Source organism: Chrysochloris asiatica, unplaced genomic scaffold (genome assembly GCF_000296735.1).
Source record: "Chrysochloris asiatica unplaced genomic scaffold, ChrAsi1.0 scaffold00403, whole genome shotgun sequence".
Classification (NCBI taxonomy): Eukaryota; Metazoa; Chordata; class Mammalia; order Afrosoricida; family Chrysochloridae; genus Chrysochloris; species Chrysochloris asiatica.
Window position 1 is genome coordinate 393,470 of NW_006408921.1, and position 13,054 is coordinate 406,523.

General features: G+C 39.1%; 1 protein-coding gene across 1 annotated transcript in view; it reads right to left on the reverse strand.

Moving 5' to 3' along the window:
• Positions 1 to 13,054, reverse strand: part of DHX35 (DEAH (Asp-Glu-Ala-His) box polypeptide 35) — a 154,721-nt gene that overhangs the window by 78,322 nt on the left and 63,345 nt on the right. The window contains exons 5-8 of the mRNA XM_006876636.1: positions 12,564 to 12,668; positions 10,202 to 10,263; positions 6,204 to 6,273; positions 4,073 to 4,132 (exon numbers count right to left, since the gene is read on the reverse strand). Of these exons, the coding sequence (XP_006876698.1) occupies positions 4,073 to 4,132; positions 6,204 to 6,273; positions 10,202 to 10,263; positions 12,564 to 12,668 (297 nt within the window). The remainder of the gene's footprint in view (positions 1 to 4,072; positions 4,133 to 6,203; positions 6,274 to 10,201; positions 10,264 to 12,563; positions 12,669 to 13,054) is intronic.

Below are 13,054 nucleotides of genomic sequence, written 5' to 3' on the forward strand. Positions count from 1 at the left end.
TTTGTCATCCCACAACTCTTCTGGTCTTCGGTCTTTAGTGTTTAATGTATCAAATCTGTTCTTTAGATGATCTCTAAATTCAGGTGGAATATATTCAAGGTCATAATTTGGCTCTCGTGTACTTGTTTTCATTTTCCTCAGCTTCAGTTTGAATTCGCATATGAGTAATTGATGATCTGTCCCACAGTCTACCCCTGGCCTTGTTTTCACTGATGATATGGAGCTTTTCCATTGCCTCTTTCCGCAAATGTAGTCAATTTGATTTCTATGTATTTCATCTGGTGAAGTCCATGTGTATAGTCATCTCTTATGGTGTCTAAAGAAGGTATTTGAAATGAACAAATCATTGGTTTTGCAGAACTCTATCATGTGTTCTCCAGCATCACTTCTATCACCAAGGCCATATTTTCCAACTACTGATCCTTCCTCTTTGCTCCCAACCTTTGCATTCCAATATCACCAGTAACAATCAATACATTTGATTGCATGTTTGATCAATTTCAGATTGAAGACGTTGGTAGTATTAGGGAAATGCAAGTCCAAACTAGATACCACTTCACACTCACTTGGAATAGCTATTAACAGCAAAACCAAAAACAACTGTTGGAAAAAGTAGAACCCTTGTGCATTGTTGGTGGGAAAGTAAAATGGTACAGCAAAAAATCTGGCAGTTCTTCAAAACATGTAAAATGTCATATGGCCCAGCTATTCCAGGCCTAGTCCGAGAAACTTGAAGCAAGGGCTCAAATAAATACCTGTACACCAACATGCACAGTGGCACATTGTCCACAATCCCTAAAAGGCAGAAATAAGCCAAGTGTCCACCAACAGGACAAATGTGGCATGTACATATAGTGGAATATTATTCAACCATAAAGAGAATTAAGTCCTGCTACATACTTCAACATGAATGAACCTAGAAAACATTATCCTCAGTGAAGTAAAGCTTAAAAGATCAAACACTGCATGATCCCACTGATATGAAATATCTAGAAGAGACAAATGCATACAGTTTACTGGAGTCCTGATGTGGGGCTGTGGGTTAATATGCTGGACTGCAAAGTCAGTTTGAACTGCAAGGTCAGCGGTTCAAGCTCACCAGCTGCTCTTCAGAAATCCTATATCAGGTCACTATGAGTCTGAATCTTCTCAACGGCACTTAACGACGACAACAAGGGGAGGAGGGTGAATAGGAGTGACTGCTTAAGGGGTACTGAGTTTCTATTTATGGTGGTGTCAAACTTTTAGGAATGGATAGTGGTAATGCTAGCAAAACAAGGTGAACGTAATTAAGGTCACTGTACAATTAAAAATTATTAAAATGGCAACCTTTTTGCTTTCTATGTATTTTTACCACAATAAAATTTAAATTAAATTATAAGAAAAAAGAAAAAGGTTCAAAATAAGTTGAAACAGAAAGAAGACACTATGCAATGGAGCCACTAGAGACACAAGACAAATGAGGTCAGGTTATATCACTGCTGTTGCTATTAAGTGCTGTGGAGTTGTTTCTGACTCATTGTGACCCTGTAGAGGGTTTCTGAAGAGTGGCTGGTATGTCTGAACCACTGACCTTGAAGTTACCAGTTCAGTGCTTATACTACAGAGTTACACCAGCACTCCATGGTTGTTGTTAAGTGCCGTCGAGTCGATTCCGACCCATAGTGATCCTGTATAGGGTTTCTAAGGAGCAGCTGGTGAGCTTGAACTGCCGACCTTGCAGTTCAAACAGCTTTGCAGTCTGATCCATTAACCCACAGTGCCACACCAGGACTCCAGCACTCCATGAGAGTGCTTGAAACAGCCTTCCAGCAGGTATCATGAAGGAGCTCATAGTGAATTAAAGAGAACAACAAACAACAAAGGGGCTCTGACTCATAAGTCACCATGGGCAGACCTACGACACAGAACCCTACAGCCTATGGAAAAACCTGGGAAACCAGCAAACACATAACAAATGTCTCTCTTAACCCATACTGAGCATTTTTTCCTCCAAGCTGTCCTGCATCCCTGAAACCACTGGAACACTAGGAATTAAGTCCTTTTCATATCTGACTTGTATTACAGAACAGGCTTCCCATTGGCAGCTCCAATTTCAACTCTTCCTGTCTCTACAGAGCACCCTAAGTGATCTTTCTAGAACTCAGATAATCAAGTCACCACTCTACTCCACATCCTCCAAAGGCTCCTGATCAGATGCAGGATGCAGCTCTTTTGTAGAGCTTGTCCTGATCTGAGCTGTCATTTAATCTCCCACTGATGCACATTCAGTTAAAATTCATTCAACCCAAATGCCTAATCCAAACCAGATACTGTTTCAGGTACAAGAGACAAAATAATAAGACCATCAAAATCCTTATTTTCATGGAATTGACATTTTAGTGATGGGAGGCATACAATAAATACTTGGAAATTCATGTTGTTGTTGTTATGTGTCATCAAGTCAATTCCGACCCACAGCGACCCTGTACAGAGGTTCTAAGGAGCAGCTGGTGAGCTTGAGCCACTGACGCTGCAGTTCAAATGACTTTGCAGTCTGACGCATTAACCCACAGTGCCACACCATGACTCCAGAAATTCATGTTAGATAATGATAAATCCTGTGCAAGGTTTCCAAAGCTGTAAATCTTTACAGGAGCAAAAAGTCTCCTGCAGAGTGGCTAGTGGGCTTGAACTGCTGACCTTGTGGTTAGTAGTCTAGTGCTTTATCCTACATCATCACCAGCTTTCCTTTATGTATGCCACTGTTGTTGTTTTTAAGTGCTGCCGTGTTGGTTACAACCCTGCACAGGGTTTTCAACGGAGTGCTGGTGGGTTTGAACTACTGACCTAAGGTTGTTGTTGTTGTTATGGGCCGTGGAGTCAGTTCCAACTCATAGCGACTCTGTACAGGGTTTCCAAGGATGTAAATCTTTACGTGAGCAGAACACCTCATCTTTCTCCCGCAGAGCAGCTGATAGTTTCGAACCACTGACCTTAAGGTCCATAGCCCGATTCGTAACCACTACGCTACCAGACCTGAGGTTAGAAGTCCAGTAATTAACCTATAATGCCACACCTGGGCTCCTATATATGCCATGTTGTTGTTGTCAAGTGCCATCAAGTCAGTTCCAGTTCATAGCAACCCTGTATAGGGCTTCCAAGGAGCAGCTAGCTAATGAGTTTGAACCACCAACCTTTGGGTTCACAGGGCAGTGCTTATCCTACAGCATCACACCAGAATTCCATCTATGCTATGTTGTTGTTGTTAAGTACTGTGGAGTCAGTTCTGACTCAGTGACCCTGAACAGGGTTTCTGAGGCTGTAATCTTTACGGTAGCAGAATGTCTCATCTTTCTCCCGTGGAACCATGGGTAGTTTCAAACTGCTGACCTTGAGGTTGGCAGTCCGACTTGTAATCACTATGCTACCAGAGCTCCCTCTATAGTCATAATAAATTTTAAAAATATAGCCTAATGAAATACACTTTCAATTTCTTTTCAAGTAGTCTAACCTCTATTATTCATCTACCTATTAACACTTAAGTTACAGTGAAGAATACTCTTTCTAATTGACTTCATACTCTGTCCAGAAACCTGAGATGCCCTTTTTCTGTGCTTCTGGAGCTCAATAACTATTTTACTAACCAACAAAGAATATTGCAAGCAGATGCTCAACTCTGATCAATCCCCTCCATTCCACCACTACATACTCAACACATATGATCATAGCTTGTATTTTCTTTGAGTCTTGAGTATCTTGCTGAATTCATTATAGATAATGCCCAATAAATTTTTATTCAATAATTGTATGAATGTAAAAAAATTAAAAACATATAGCCTAAGACTGAAAAAAATAAAAAAGAAACTGCCTACGTGGGGAGAAATAATAGTATGTAGAGAAACAAGCCAAGCAGGTAATTATAAACTCAGCTAATTACAGGCCAATTTCCACCCACAGCTGAAATCGAGGACATCTGATGGTCCTGTAAGAAAGGCAGGTCATTCGGGCAAAAAGCAGCTCTTACTAAAGGCAACTTCCCAACACCATGTCCATCACTGCTTCTGCTATAGGAGGGAATGCTCCTTCTTACCTCCGCATCCAGAGTGGCTGAGGCAACAATCAATCGAAGATCCCCTCGTTTTTTCTGAATCTACAGAAGAAAGCATCAAGAGACAGTGACCACACTGAAATATTTGTGGATGAAATAATTTGATGTCTGGTATTTATATCAAAATAATTCAGTGTATGTAATTCTTTGGTAGTGGGAGGGGCCTACAGATGAAATAAGACTGTTCATAAATTGATCATGGTGAGAGTCATATGCAAAAGGAGGCTTCATTATACTATTTTTTCTAATTTTGCAACTGTTTGAAATTTTCCAAAATTAAGAAAAAAAAATTCTAAAATTTCAAAGAAAGTATAAAGCAACTTCAAGACCCAACTCTGACTTTCCTTGAAATGATCACTCTCCCTGACACCTGGATCTCTGTATAGTTAAAAGCTATGCACATACAGACTTCAATATAAAAGCAAACAAACAAAAAATCATAGCACTAAGACATAAATGTGGACAACAGGTATTAGCAGTCATTCAAAGAAACATACATACTCAGCAGGCTTATAAGAAATGATCAAATGAACTAGCAGTTAAAATGTGTAACAATAATAATGAGATCACTATTTTCATCTATCACATTGGCAAGGATTTACTGTTTTAAGGCTGATAGTGTTGGCAACAGTTCATTAAAACAGGTTCTCTTATATTCGAGAAGATAGTAAACATTTGGTAAGAGAATTCCTAGTAGGTATCAGAAAGTCTGGGGTCCTATAGGATAAGCGCTGGACTGGTAGCCCCAAGGCTGGCAGTTCAAACTCACCAACCACTTTTCAAAAACCCTATACAGGGTCATTATGAGTCAGAACAGACTTGACAGCACTTAACAAAAACATTAGAAAGTCTTAACCTTTTGTCCAAGAAATAATAACAAAAATAACAAGAAAGCACCTAACATATACTGAGTTATATGCTATTCTAGGGCCACTATGTCCAGTTGTATAGCATATGCACTGCAGAAAGATACTTGGGCTGAGGCTTTAGTAGTATCTAGAATCCAGCCCACCCTCCCTTAGCCATGGGGCACTATCACACAGAAGGCTTTTTTTTTTTTTTTTTTTTTTGCATAAAGCCACCTTACAGGCTGGTTATAACCCTTTGTAGGCACCATTTTGAAAGCTAAACATGATGTCACGTAAGCCTCACAATTTACGATCTAGGTCAGGCCTGCCAATAGAACCCTCATTTTAGACAGGACTAGATGGATTCACAGAGAGATTGGGTAACTTGACAAAGGTGACATGGCCAGTAGATCAGGATTTGAAGCCAAGAAGTCTAACCCAGAGCCCATCAGGTTCTTTATCACCCTGCTCTACCACCTCTTTCCAGATGGCTATGATGGGGAATTTGTCCAAAGAAAACATTCAGAAAGTGTATGGGGGAGGTTACAGTGGCAGCAACAATGGGCTCAAGTGTAACAATAATTGTGAGGATGGTACAGGACCAGGCAGTGTTTTGTTCTGTTGTGTACAGGGTCGCTATGATCACAACCAACTTGATGGCACCTAACAGCAACAACAACAAGGGTGACATACAGTTGAAACAAGACTGGTCATGAATTATACTTGTTGAAGGTAGATGATGAACACATAGGGATTCATTATATTCACCTCTCTACTTTAGGATAAACTGAAAATCTTCTGTAATAGTCAAAAAAGAAACACACATCACAGATTAAATTACAAGTATACTCACTGCATCATTATTAAAAATACTTACAGATCTAGAAACCAAATAAATAGCTAACAGTAGGAGAAGAGTTAAATACTTTATGGCACACATGTGATTACACAGCCATTAAAAATAATGTCCCCAAAGAATATTTAATGACACAGGAAAATGACCTTGATGATCCCAGTGCTCATTAGGGAGAGATGCAAGATAAAAATTAGAAGATACACTATAATCTCTATTATGTTCAAATATATTTGTGCCACACACACAGACACCCACAGAAAAAGAAGAAAATATACCAACATCTTAACAGTGGCTTTCTCTGAGTGCATGAAATACTTTCCTTTGTATTTTGTTAGATTTTCCAAATTGCTTTAATTACTTTTATAATTAGGCAAAACAAAACAACAAAAGTGTGGCAACAAAGTCATACCTTTTTTAACAAGCCAATGGCAATGTCGGTATACAAGGTCCTCTCATGGGCTTCATCCAGCATGATGGCACTAAGAATCAAGAAGAAAGATCTTGATGAGCACACCACTCCATCTTACCCCATCCAGACTACCAGACCTGTCTGAGTATTTAGACTCCATGCAATCACTTGTACCAAAAGTAAAGCTAATACATGAAAAAGAAGGAAAATATGAAACTAGTTGCCTAACTCCACAACTCCAGGAGAAAAGTAAACTAATCCTAAACCTACCAGAAGAAAGAAAATAACAAAGATCAGCGCATAAATAAATAAAATTGAAAACAATAAATAAATAAAATTGAAAGCAATAGCGAGAATCAACAAACCAGAAATTGGTTCTTTGAAAAGATGAATAAAATTGACACACTTTTAGCTGGACTGACAAAGAAGGAAACTATGCAAATGATCAAAATAAAAAATGAAAGAGGCAATTGTTACAACTGACCCAAAAGAAATAAAGAGAATTATGACAGAATATTAAGACCAATTGTATGGCAACAAACTAGACAACCTAGATGAAGTGTACAAATTCTTAGAAACACCCAACCTACCCAAACTAACTCAAGAGGAAACTGAAAGTCTCAACAGACCTATAACAAGTAAAGAAATCAAATTAGTGATCAAAAGCCTCCCAACAACAACAACAAAAAGTCCTGGACCAATGACTTCACTAATGTTTAAACTCTTCCAAAAGAGAAAGAATACTACCAAATTCATTCTTTGAAACAAGCATAAACCAAAGATAACCACAAAAAAATCTACCGGCCAAAATCTCTTACAACAAATATAGGTGCAAAAATCCTCAACAAATCCTAGCAAACAGAATCTAACATCATATTAGAAGAGTCACATACCAAGTGGGTTGTGTTCCAGGATGACAGGGATGGTTCAACATTAGAATATCAATCAACATAATCACTTCATCAGTAAAACAAAGGAGTGCAGAAAACACATCTGATAAAATCCAACACCTTTTCTTGATGAACACCCTCAAGAAGACTGGAATAGAAGGGAAATTCCTCAATATGATTCAAGGCATATATGAAAAGCCAACATCCAACATAACAGATAGACTGAGAGCTTTCCCCTTGAAATAGGAAACAAGACAGGGGTGCCCGCTCTCATCAGCTCTGTTCAACATTGTACTAGAAGTCCTAACCAGAGCAATAAGACAAGTGAAAGAAATAAAAGGCATGCATATTAGAAAAGAAGTAAAATCATCTCTATCTGTGAACAACATGATCCTATATGAGGGGGCTTCAAAAGTACAGAAAAATCCCATTGTCTTTCAATTCCATCTTTCCATGAGCTTTTTGAAGCCACCTCGTACACAGACAATTCAAAAATGTTCACAGAGAGCTTCTAGAGCTAATAGAGAAATCTAACATAGTTACAGGGGGCACGGTCAACAAAAAAATCAGTAGGGTTTCTAACCACCAACAAGGAGAAATCCGAAAGGGAAATTAAAGAGATAATTACACTTATAATAGCATCTAAGAGAATAAACTACCTAGGACTAAATCTAGCCAGGAACTTAAAGGACTTATACAATAAAAACTATAAAACACTACTGACAGATTTAAAAAGTCTTAAATTAGAAAAATGATCCATGTTCATGGATTGAAAGACTTAACATTAAGATGTCAATACTACCCAAAGCAACCCGTAGGTTCAACACAATCACAGTAAAAATTCCAATAGCCTTCTTTACAGACATAGGAAAACCAATACACAATTTTATATGAAAAAGAAAAGGTCCTGAATAGCTAAAACAATGCTTAATAAAAAGAAAGAGAACTCAAACTTCTTCATTTTAAAATGTACTATACATCTAATCAAATAGCAGCATTTATGGACTAAAGCATGGCAACAATGGTGAGGTCGGCCCAGGATCGGGCAGTGTTTCGTTCTGCTGTGCATAATAACGCTATGGGTTGGTACCAACTCGATGGCACCTAATAACAAAAATACATCTAATCAAAAAGCCTGGTGCTGGTACAACAAAAGACACACAGACCAATGGAATAGAACTGAGAACCCAGAAATAAATCCACATATCTACAGTCAGCTGATTTCGCCAATGGGAAAAAAAGTCTCTTCAATAAATGGTGCTGGGAAAATTGGATTTCTACAAGCAGAAAAATAAATTAGAATCCTTGCCTCACACCCTACACAAAAACAAATTCAAAATGGATTAAGGACCTAAATGTTCAAATGAAAACCATAAAATTCTTAGAACAAGTAGGGCTAATGCATCAGGCCTACCTTTCAACAATGGCTTATTTAATACAACAACCAAAGCACAAATAGCAAAAGACAAAATAAATAAAATTACTTATTATAATAAAAATTAAAAAGTTCTGTTCATTAAAAGACGTTACTAAGAAAGTGAAAAGATAAGCTAACGACTAGAATATCTTTATGAAATCATGTATCTAACAGGGATCTAGTAACCAAAATGTATATAAAACTTTGGTAATACCAAAAAAACAAATGACCCAATCAGAAAATGGGCAAAGGACGTGAACAGACATTTCACCAAAGAAGACACTGAAATGGCCAACAAACACATGAAATTGTTCAGTATCATTAGCAATCAGAGATACAAATCAAAACCATGGCTACAACAAAACATTTATTTAAAGCAGAAAAGAATAAATGTTGACAAGGATGTGGAACGCACTACCCAATGCTGGTGGAAATACAAAATGGTATACCTGATGTGGAAAGCAGTGTGTTGGTTCTTCAGAAAAACTAAAAATAGAACTACACCATGACCCAGCAATTCTACTCTTAGGCATACATCCAAAAGACTTCAAAGCAGAGACTTCAAAACAGACACCAATGTCTGTTACAGCACTGTTCACAATAGCCAAAGGGTGGAAAAAACCTGAATGCTGACCAACAAATGAATGGATAAGCAAAATGTGGTCCACATATGTACAGCAGAATCTGATGCAGCCCAAAGGAGAATTGACACCTTGACACATGACACAGTATGTTGGAGCTTGGAGACATTATGCTGGGTGAAACAAGTCAATCATAAAAGACAATATATATGACCTCACTTATATCAAAAGACAAGGAAAATGTATTGAGGCGAGTTTATTAGTGGTTACCAGAGGTTGCAAAGAAGGGGAAAACAGGAGTTCACGGTAGAAGAAAAATCACACTGATTAAGGGTAAGATTGCAGAGCCAATTATTATAATTGCTGTCAATAAGTTGTATACCTATAAAAGTTGAATTGACAAAAGTTGTGTGAAGATATATTTATACAACAACAAAAAAGTCAAGCCAAGTACTTCTTCAGTGACCCTGAGGTAGCCATAAACTAATCAAAATAGTGGCCACAAAAGATCTTAGATAAGAAAATTTTGTCTTTATTGCTATCTCTAAATAAAAAGCTTTTACTGCCATCATTGGATTCCAATAGGATTTAACATCTGATTTTAAGTTACAGCATATAGCCCCACAGGGCACATAAGTCAGAACAAGGGCCAACCCCCTGAGGACTATGAGCCTGTAGAAAACAGAACAAAGAGGCACAGGATTACAAGGGCATCACATGTGTACTAGGGAATCATGTGCCTTCCTTTCCCAGAGACTGAAAGGCTTGGATGAGCCAACACAAGGAGGGAAAAATGATACCCCAAAATTGGGACTATTCCATGAAACACTGGGTAGTTCTACTCTGTGCTAAGGCTCTACAGTCACCATCAATCCTGGCCAAGATAGAACAAGTGAAAGGTGGTTGAAATAATGGCAAGGGCTTTAATGTACCTATTAATGCCTATAAATGGCCTTGGTACCTTAATTCTAACAAAAAAAAAAGGAATGCAAGAGCCGAGGTGGAGGAAAAACTCTGGGACAGCTGAATGCTAATGCAAATCATAGCAACATTAGCTATTTGCGTACTTTAAAAACTTAAGGAACATTATCATAGGCCAAGCACACTTACCTATATTTTGTTAGCAAAGGATCAACCATCATTTCCCTGACCAGCATTCCATCAGTCAGAAACTGAAGAATAAAAACACACAGTTTCAGAAATAATTCATTTATATTGTATTTTAATTTTCTTTTTAAGGCTCAAGTGCAACTAAATGTGTGCAACCACTACACAAGCACATATACAAGACAATTCCTAAAAAGAACAGTGAGGAAACGTACTGGTTTAGCACTGGAATTATCCACAAACAAAACTTCAAACATGGAATCCTCCTGGGGATTGCAAATTTCTTAGCAGAACTTCCCCTGCATTCACTATCTGAACAGAGGCCCTAAGGTCTAGGAACCCTCACTACCAGTACTGAGGATGGACGGCAATGAGGACAACCTCTGTCTAAGGCAAGGGTGGGGCACATCCAGACCGCGGGTCTTCTAAGACCTGTGAAATCATGTGATCTGACCCTGCCAGGGCAACCGCCAATTCCAGCCATCACATTTGTTGTTATTTTAAGTGGCGCTGAGTCGGGTCTGACTCATCACAACCCGGCATGGGTTTTCTGAGGAGCGGCTGATTAGGGTCAGTCAATTAAGTATCTGACCAAATACAGTAGGCAGAGTTGATAATTCTGTGTGACCCACAAAGAATGTTATAGATTTTGGCAGAACCTTAGACCAGGTTGTCCACCCCTGGTCTAAGGGAGCTCTGTGAGTCTGATACAGCTGTGCTTCACAGTTCCCAGGGAATCTGGTTTGTTAAATAATGTCAAACGACAGTATTTTAGGAAAGCTGGATAGGAGAAGGGGTATGGAATGAGTGCAAGTGCTGCAGTAGCTAGGCACTCAACTGTGAACCAATAGATTGGCGGTTCAAACCCAACAGGAAACTCTATGGCAGAAAGATGAGGCAATTTGCTTCTGTCACAATTTACAGTCTCAGAGACCCTGTGAGCAGTCCTACAGGGTCCTACTCTGTCCCGCAGGGTCCTACCCTGTCCCACAGGGTCCTACCCTGTCCCGCAGGGTCCTACTCTATCCCGCAGGGTCCTACTCTGCCCTACAGGGTCCTACTCTGTCCCACAGGGTCCTACTCTGTCCCACAGGGTCCTACTCTGTCCCAGAGGGTCCTACTCTATCCTACAGGGTCCTACTCTATCCCACAGGGTCCTACTCTGTCCCACAGGGTCCTACTCTGTCCCACAGGGTCCTACTCTGTCCCACAGGGTCTTATTCTATCCTACAGGGTCCTACTCTATCCTACAGGGTCCTACTCTGTCCCACAGGGTCCTACTCTGTCCTACAGGCTTGCTAGGAGTTTGGTTTGGTTTGGCTTCAGGTTTAGTTGAAGAGGAACAATTAGAGTCCCTCAAGGATGCCAAAACTGTTGTTTTTTGATGTGGTGTAAACAAAGAGTACAGAATTCTTCAGGGAAAGGTTAGAGACAGAAACCCCACCTTCAAGTAGTGTATAAACCTAAACGGGGGTTGTGTCAAGAAAAAATAACTTCATATTTTGATAGTCTTCTTTAATAAAGGTTTTAATAATTTTACAGCAATACTTTATGACTTACTCTAGTATAGAATATTCCTTTAACCTGGCTAAATTAAGACTACACAAAAACTTTAGAAAACAAGGCCAATATTTTTACAAGTTACATTGTTTACTTAGTTCCTCTGATGATTACTACTTTTCCTAATGCAAACTGAAAGGTAACTGCAATTCTTATAAACAATGCTTATTTCATCCTAACATTTTCATTCAGTGTTTTATACTACTTGTGATTAGACTTGAATTCCAGCATAGTGGAACACAGTCGACATTCTAATGAGCTGATTATTCACTGATTAGTAGTGAGACTGATCATTTTAAGACTAGCAACTAGGTCAAAGAACACATCTGTAAAAATCTATTACTATGAAAATATGAGGAAGTTCTACCTAGTCCTAACAGCAGTTGTGAAACCTACACTGTCAGTTTATACTATACCTTGTCTCTGTTTTGAAGTCTTTTACAGGCATGTTCCTGTATTTAGACAGCTATGTGAATCAATGGGAAAACAATAAAACGCACGTGAGAAAACATGGCTCCGAGTCCTGGTTTATCACAATGATCACATAAACTTGGCAAGTTATGCAATATCCCAGGCCCTCAACCTCTTCCTCAGCAGAAACCAGGACTTAACCTGACTTTGAAGATCCTTTCTGGGCTAAGAATTCATATATTTCTCAAAAGTGCTCTGCATTTCCAAGATGACGGAATTCTCTCAGGGCCAGGAAGATGTCAGACAACCTCAAGGATGGTTGCTTTTTTTCCTAATTCTCATAAATACCATCTTCTTTATATTTACAATAGGAAAAGCAGCTTCAGCAGTTCACCTTAATTCTCGTGGTCAGCGGGTCGCTGCAGTCATCAAAGCGGATGCAGTACCCCACTTCATGGCCCAGCACCGCACCTCTTTCCTCAGCTACTCTCCCTGCAACCTTTGGGAAGAAAGATCATACTGAAAATAGAGACACAGAAATTACTGTGTAGCACAGAGCACATACGATGGCAAATCTACAGGTCATTTACTTGCTCAATAGTACATAAATACAATGGAAAATGAGAAGAGGGGTGCTTATTAAAGAGCAAGTGTGACAACCTTTACAATTTCTAAACTCTGATGTATCTTTATCCTATAATGGATTTGAGGCAACTTACCAAAAACACACTCAATAAAAATGGCATCATGGGTGGGTGAGGGAAGGGAGGGGAAGGTGGAGCAAAGGGCAGATTAGACACAGGATAGTCTGGGTGCTAGGGAGGGGGCAATATACAAGTAGGGAGAGGGGAATGGAAGAACAAAGCAGATGGGAGAACAATTAGG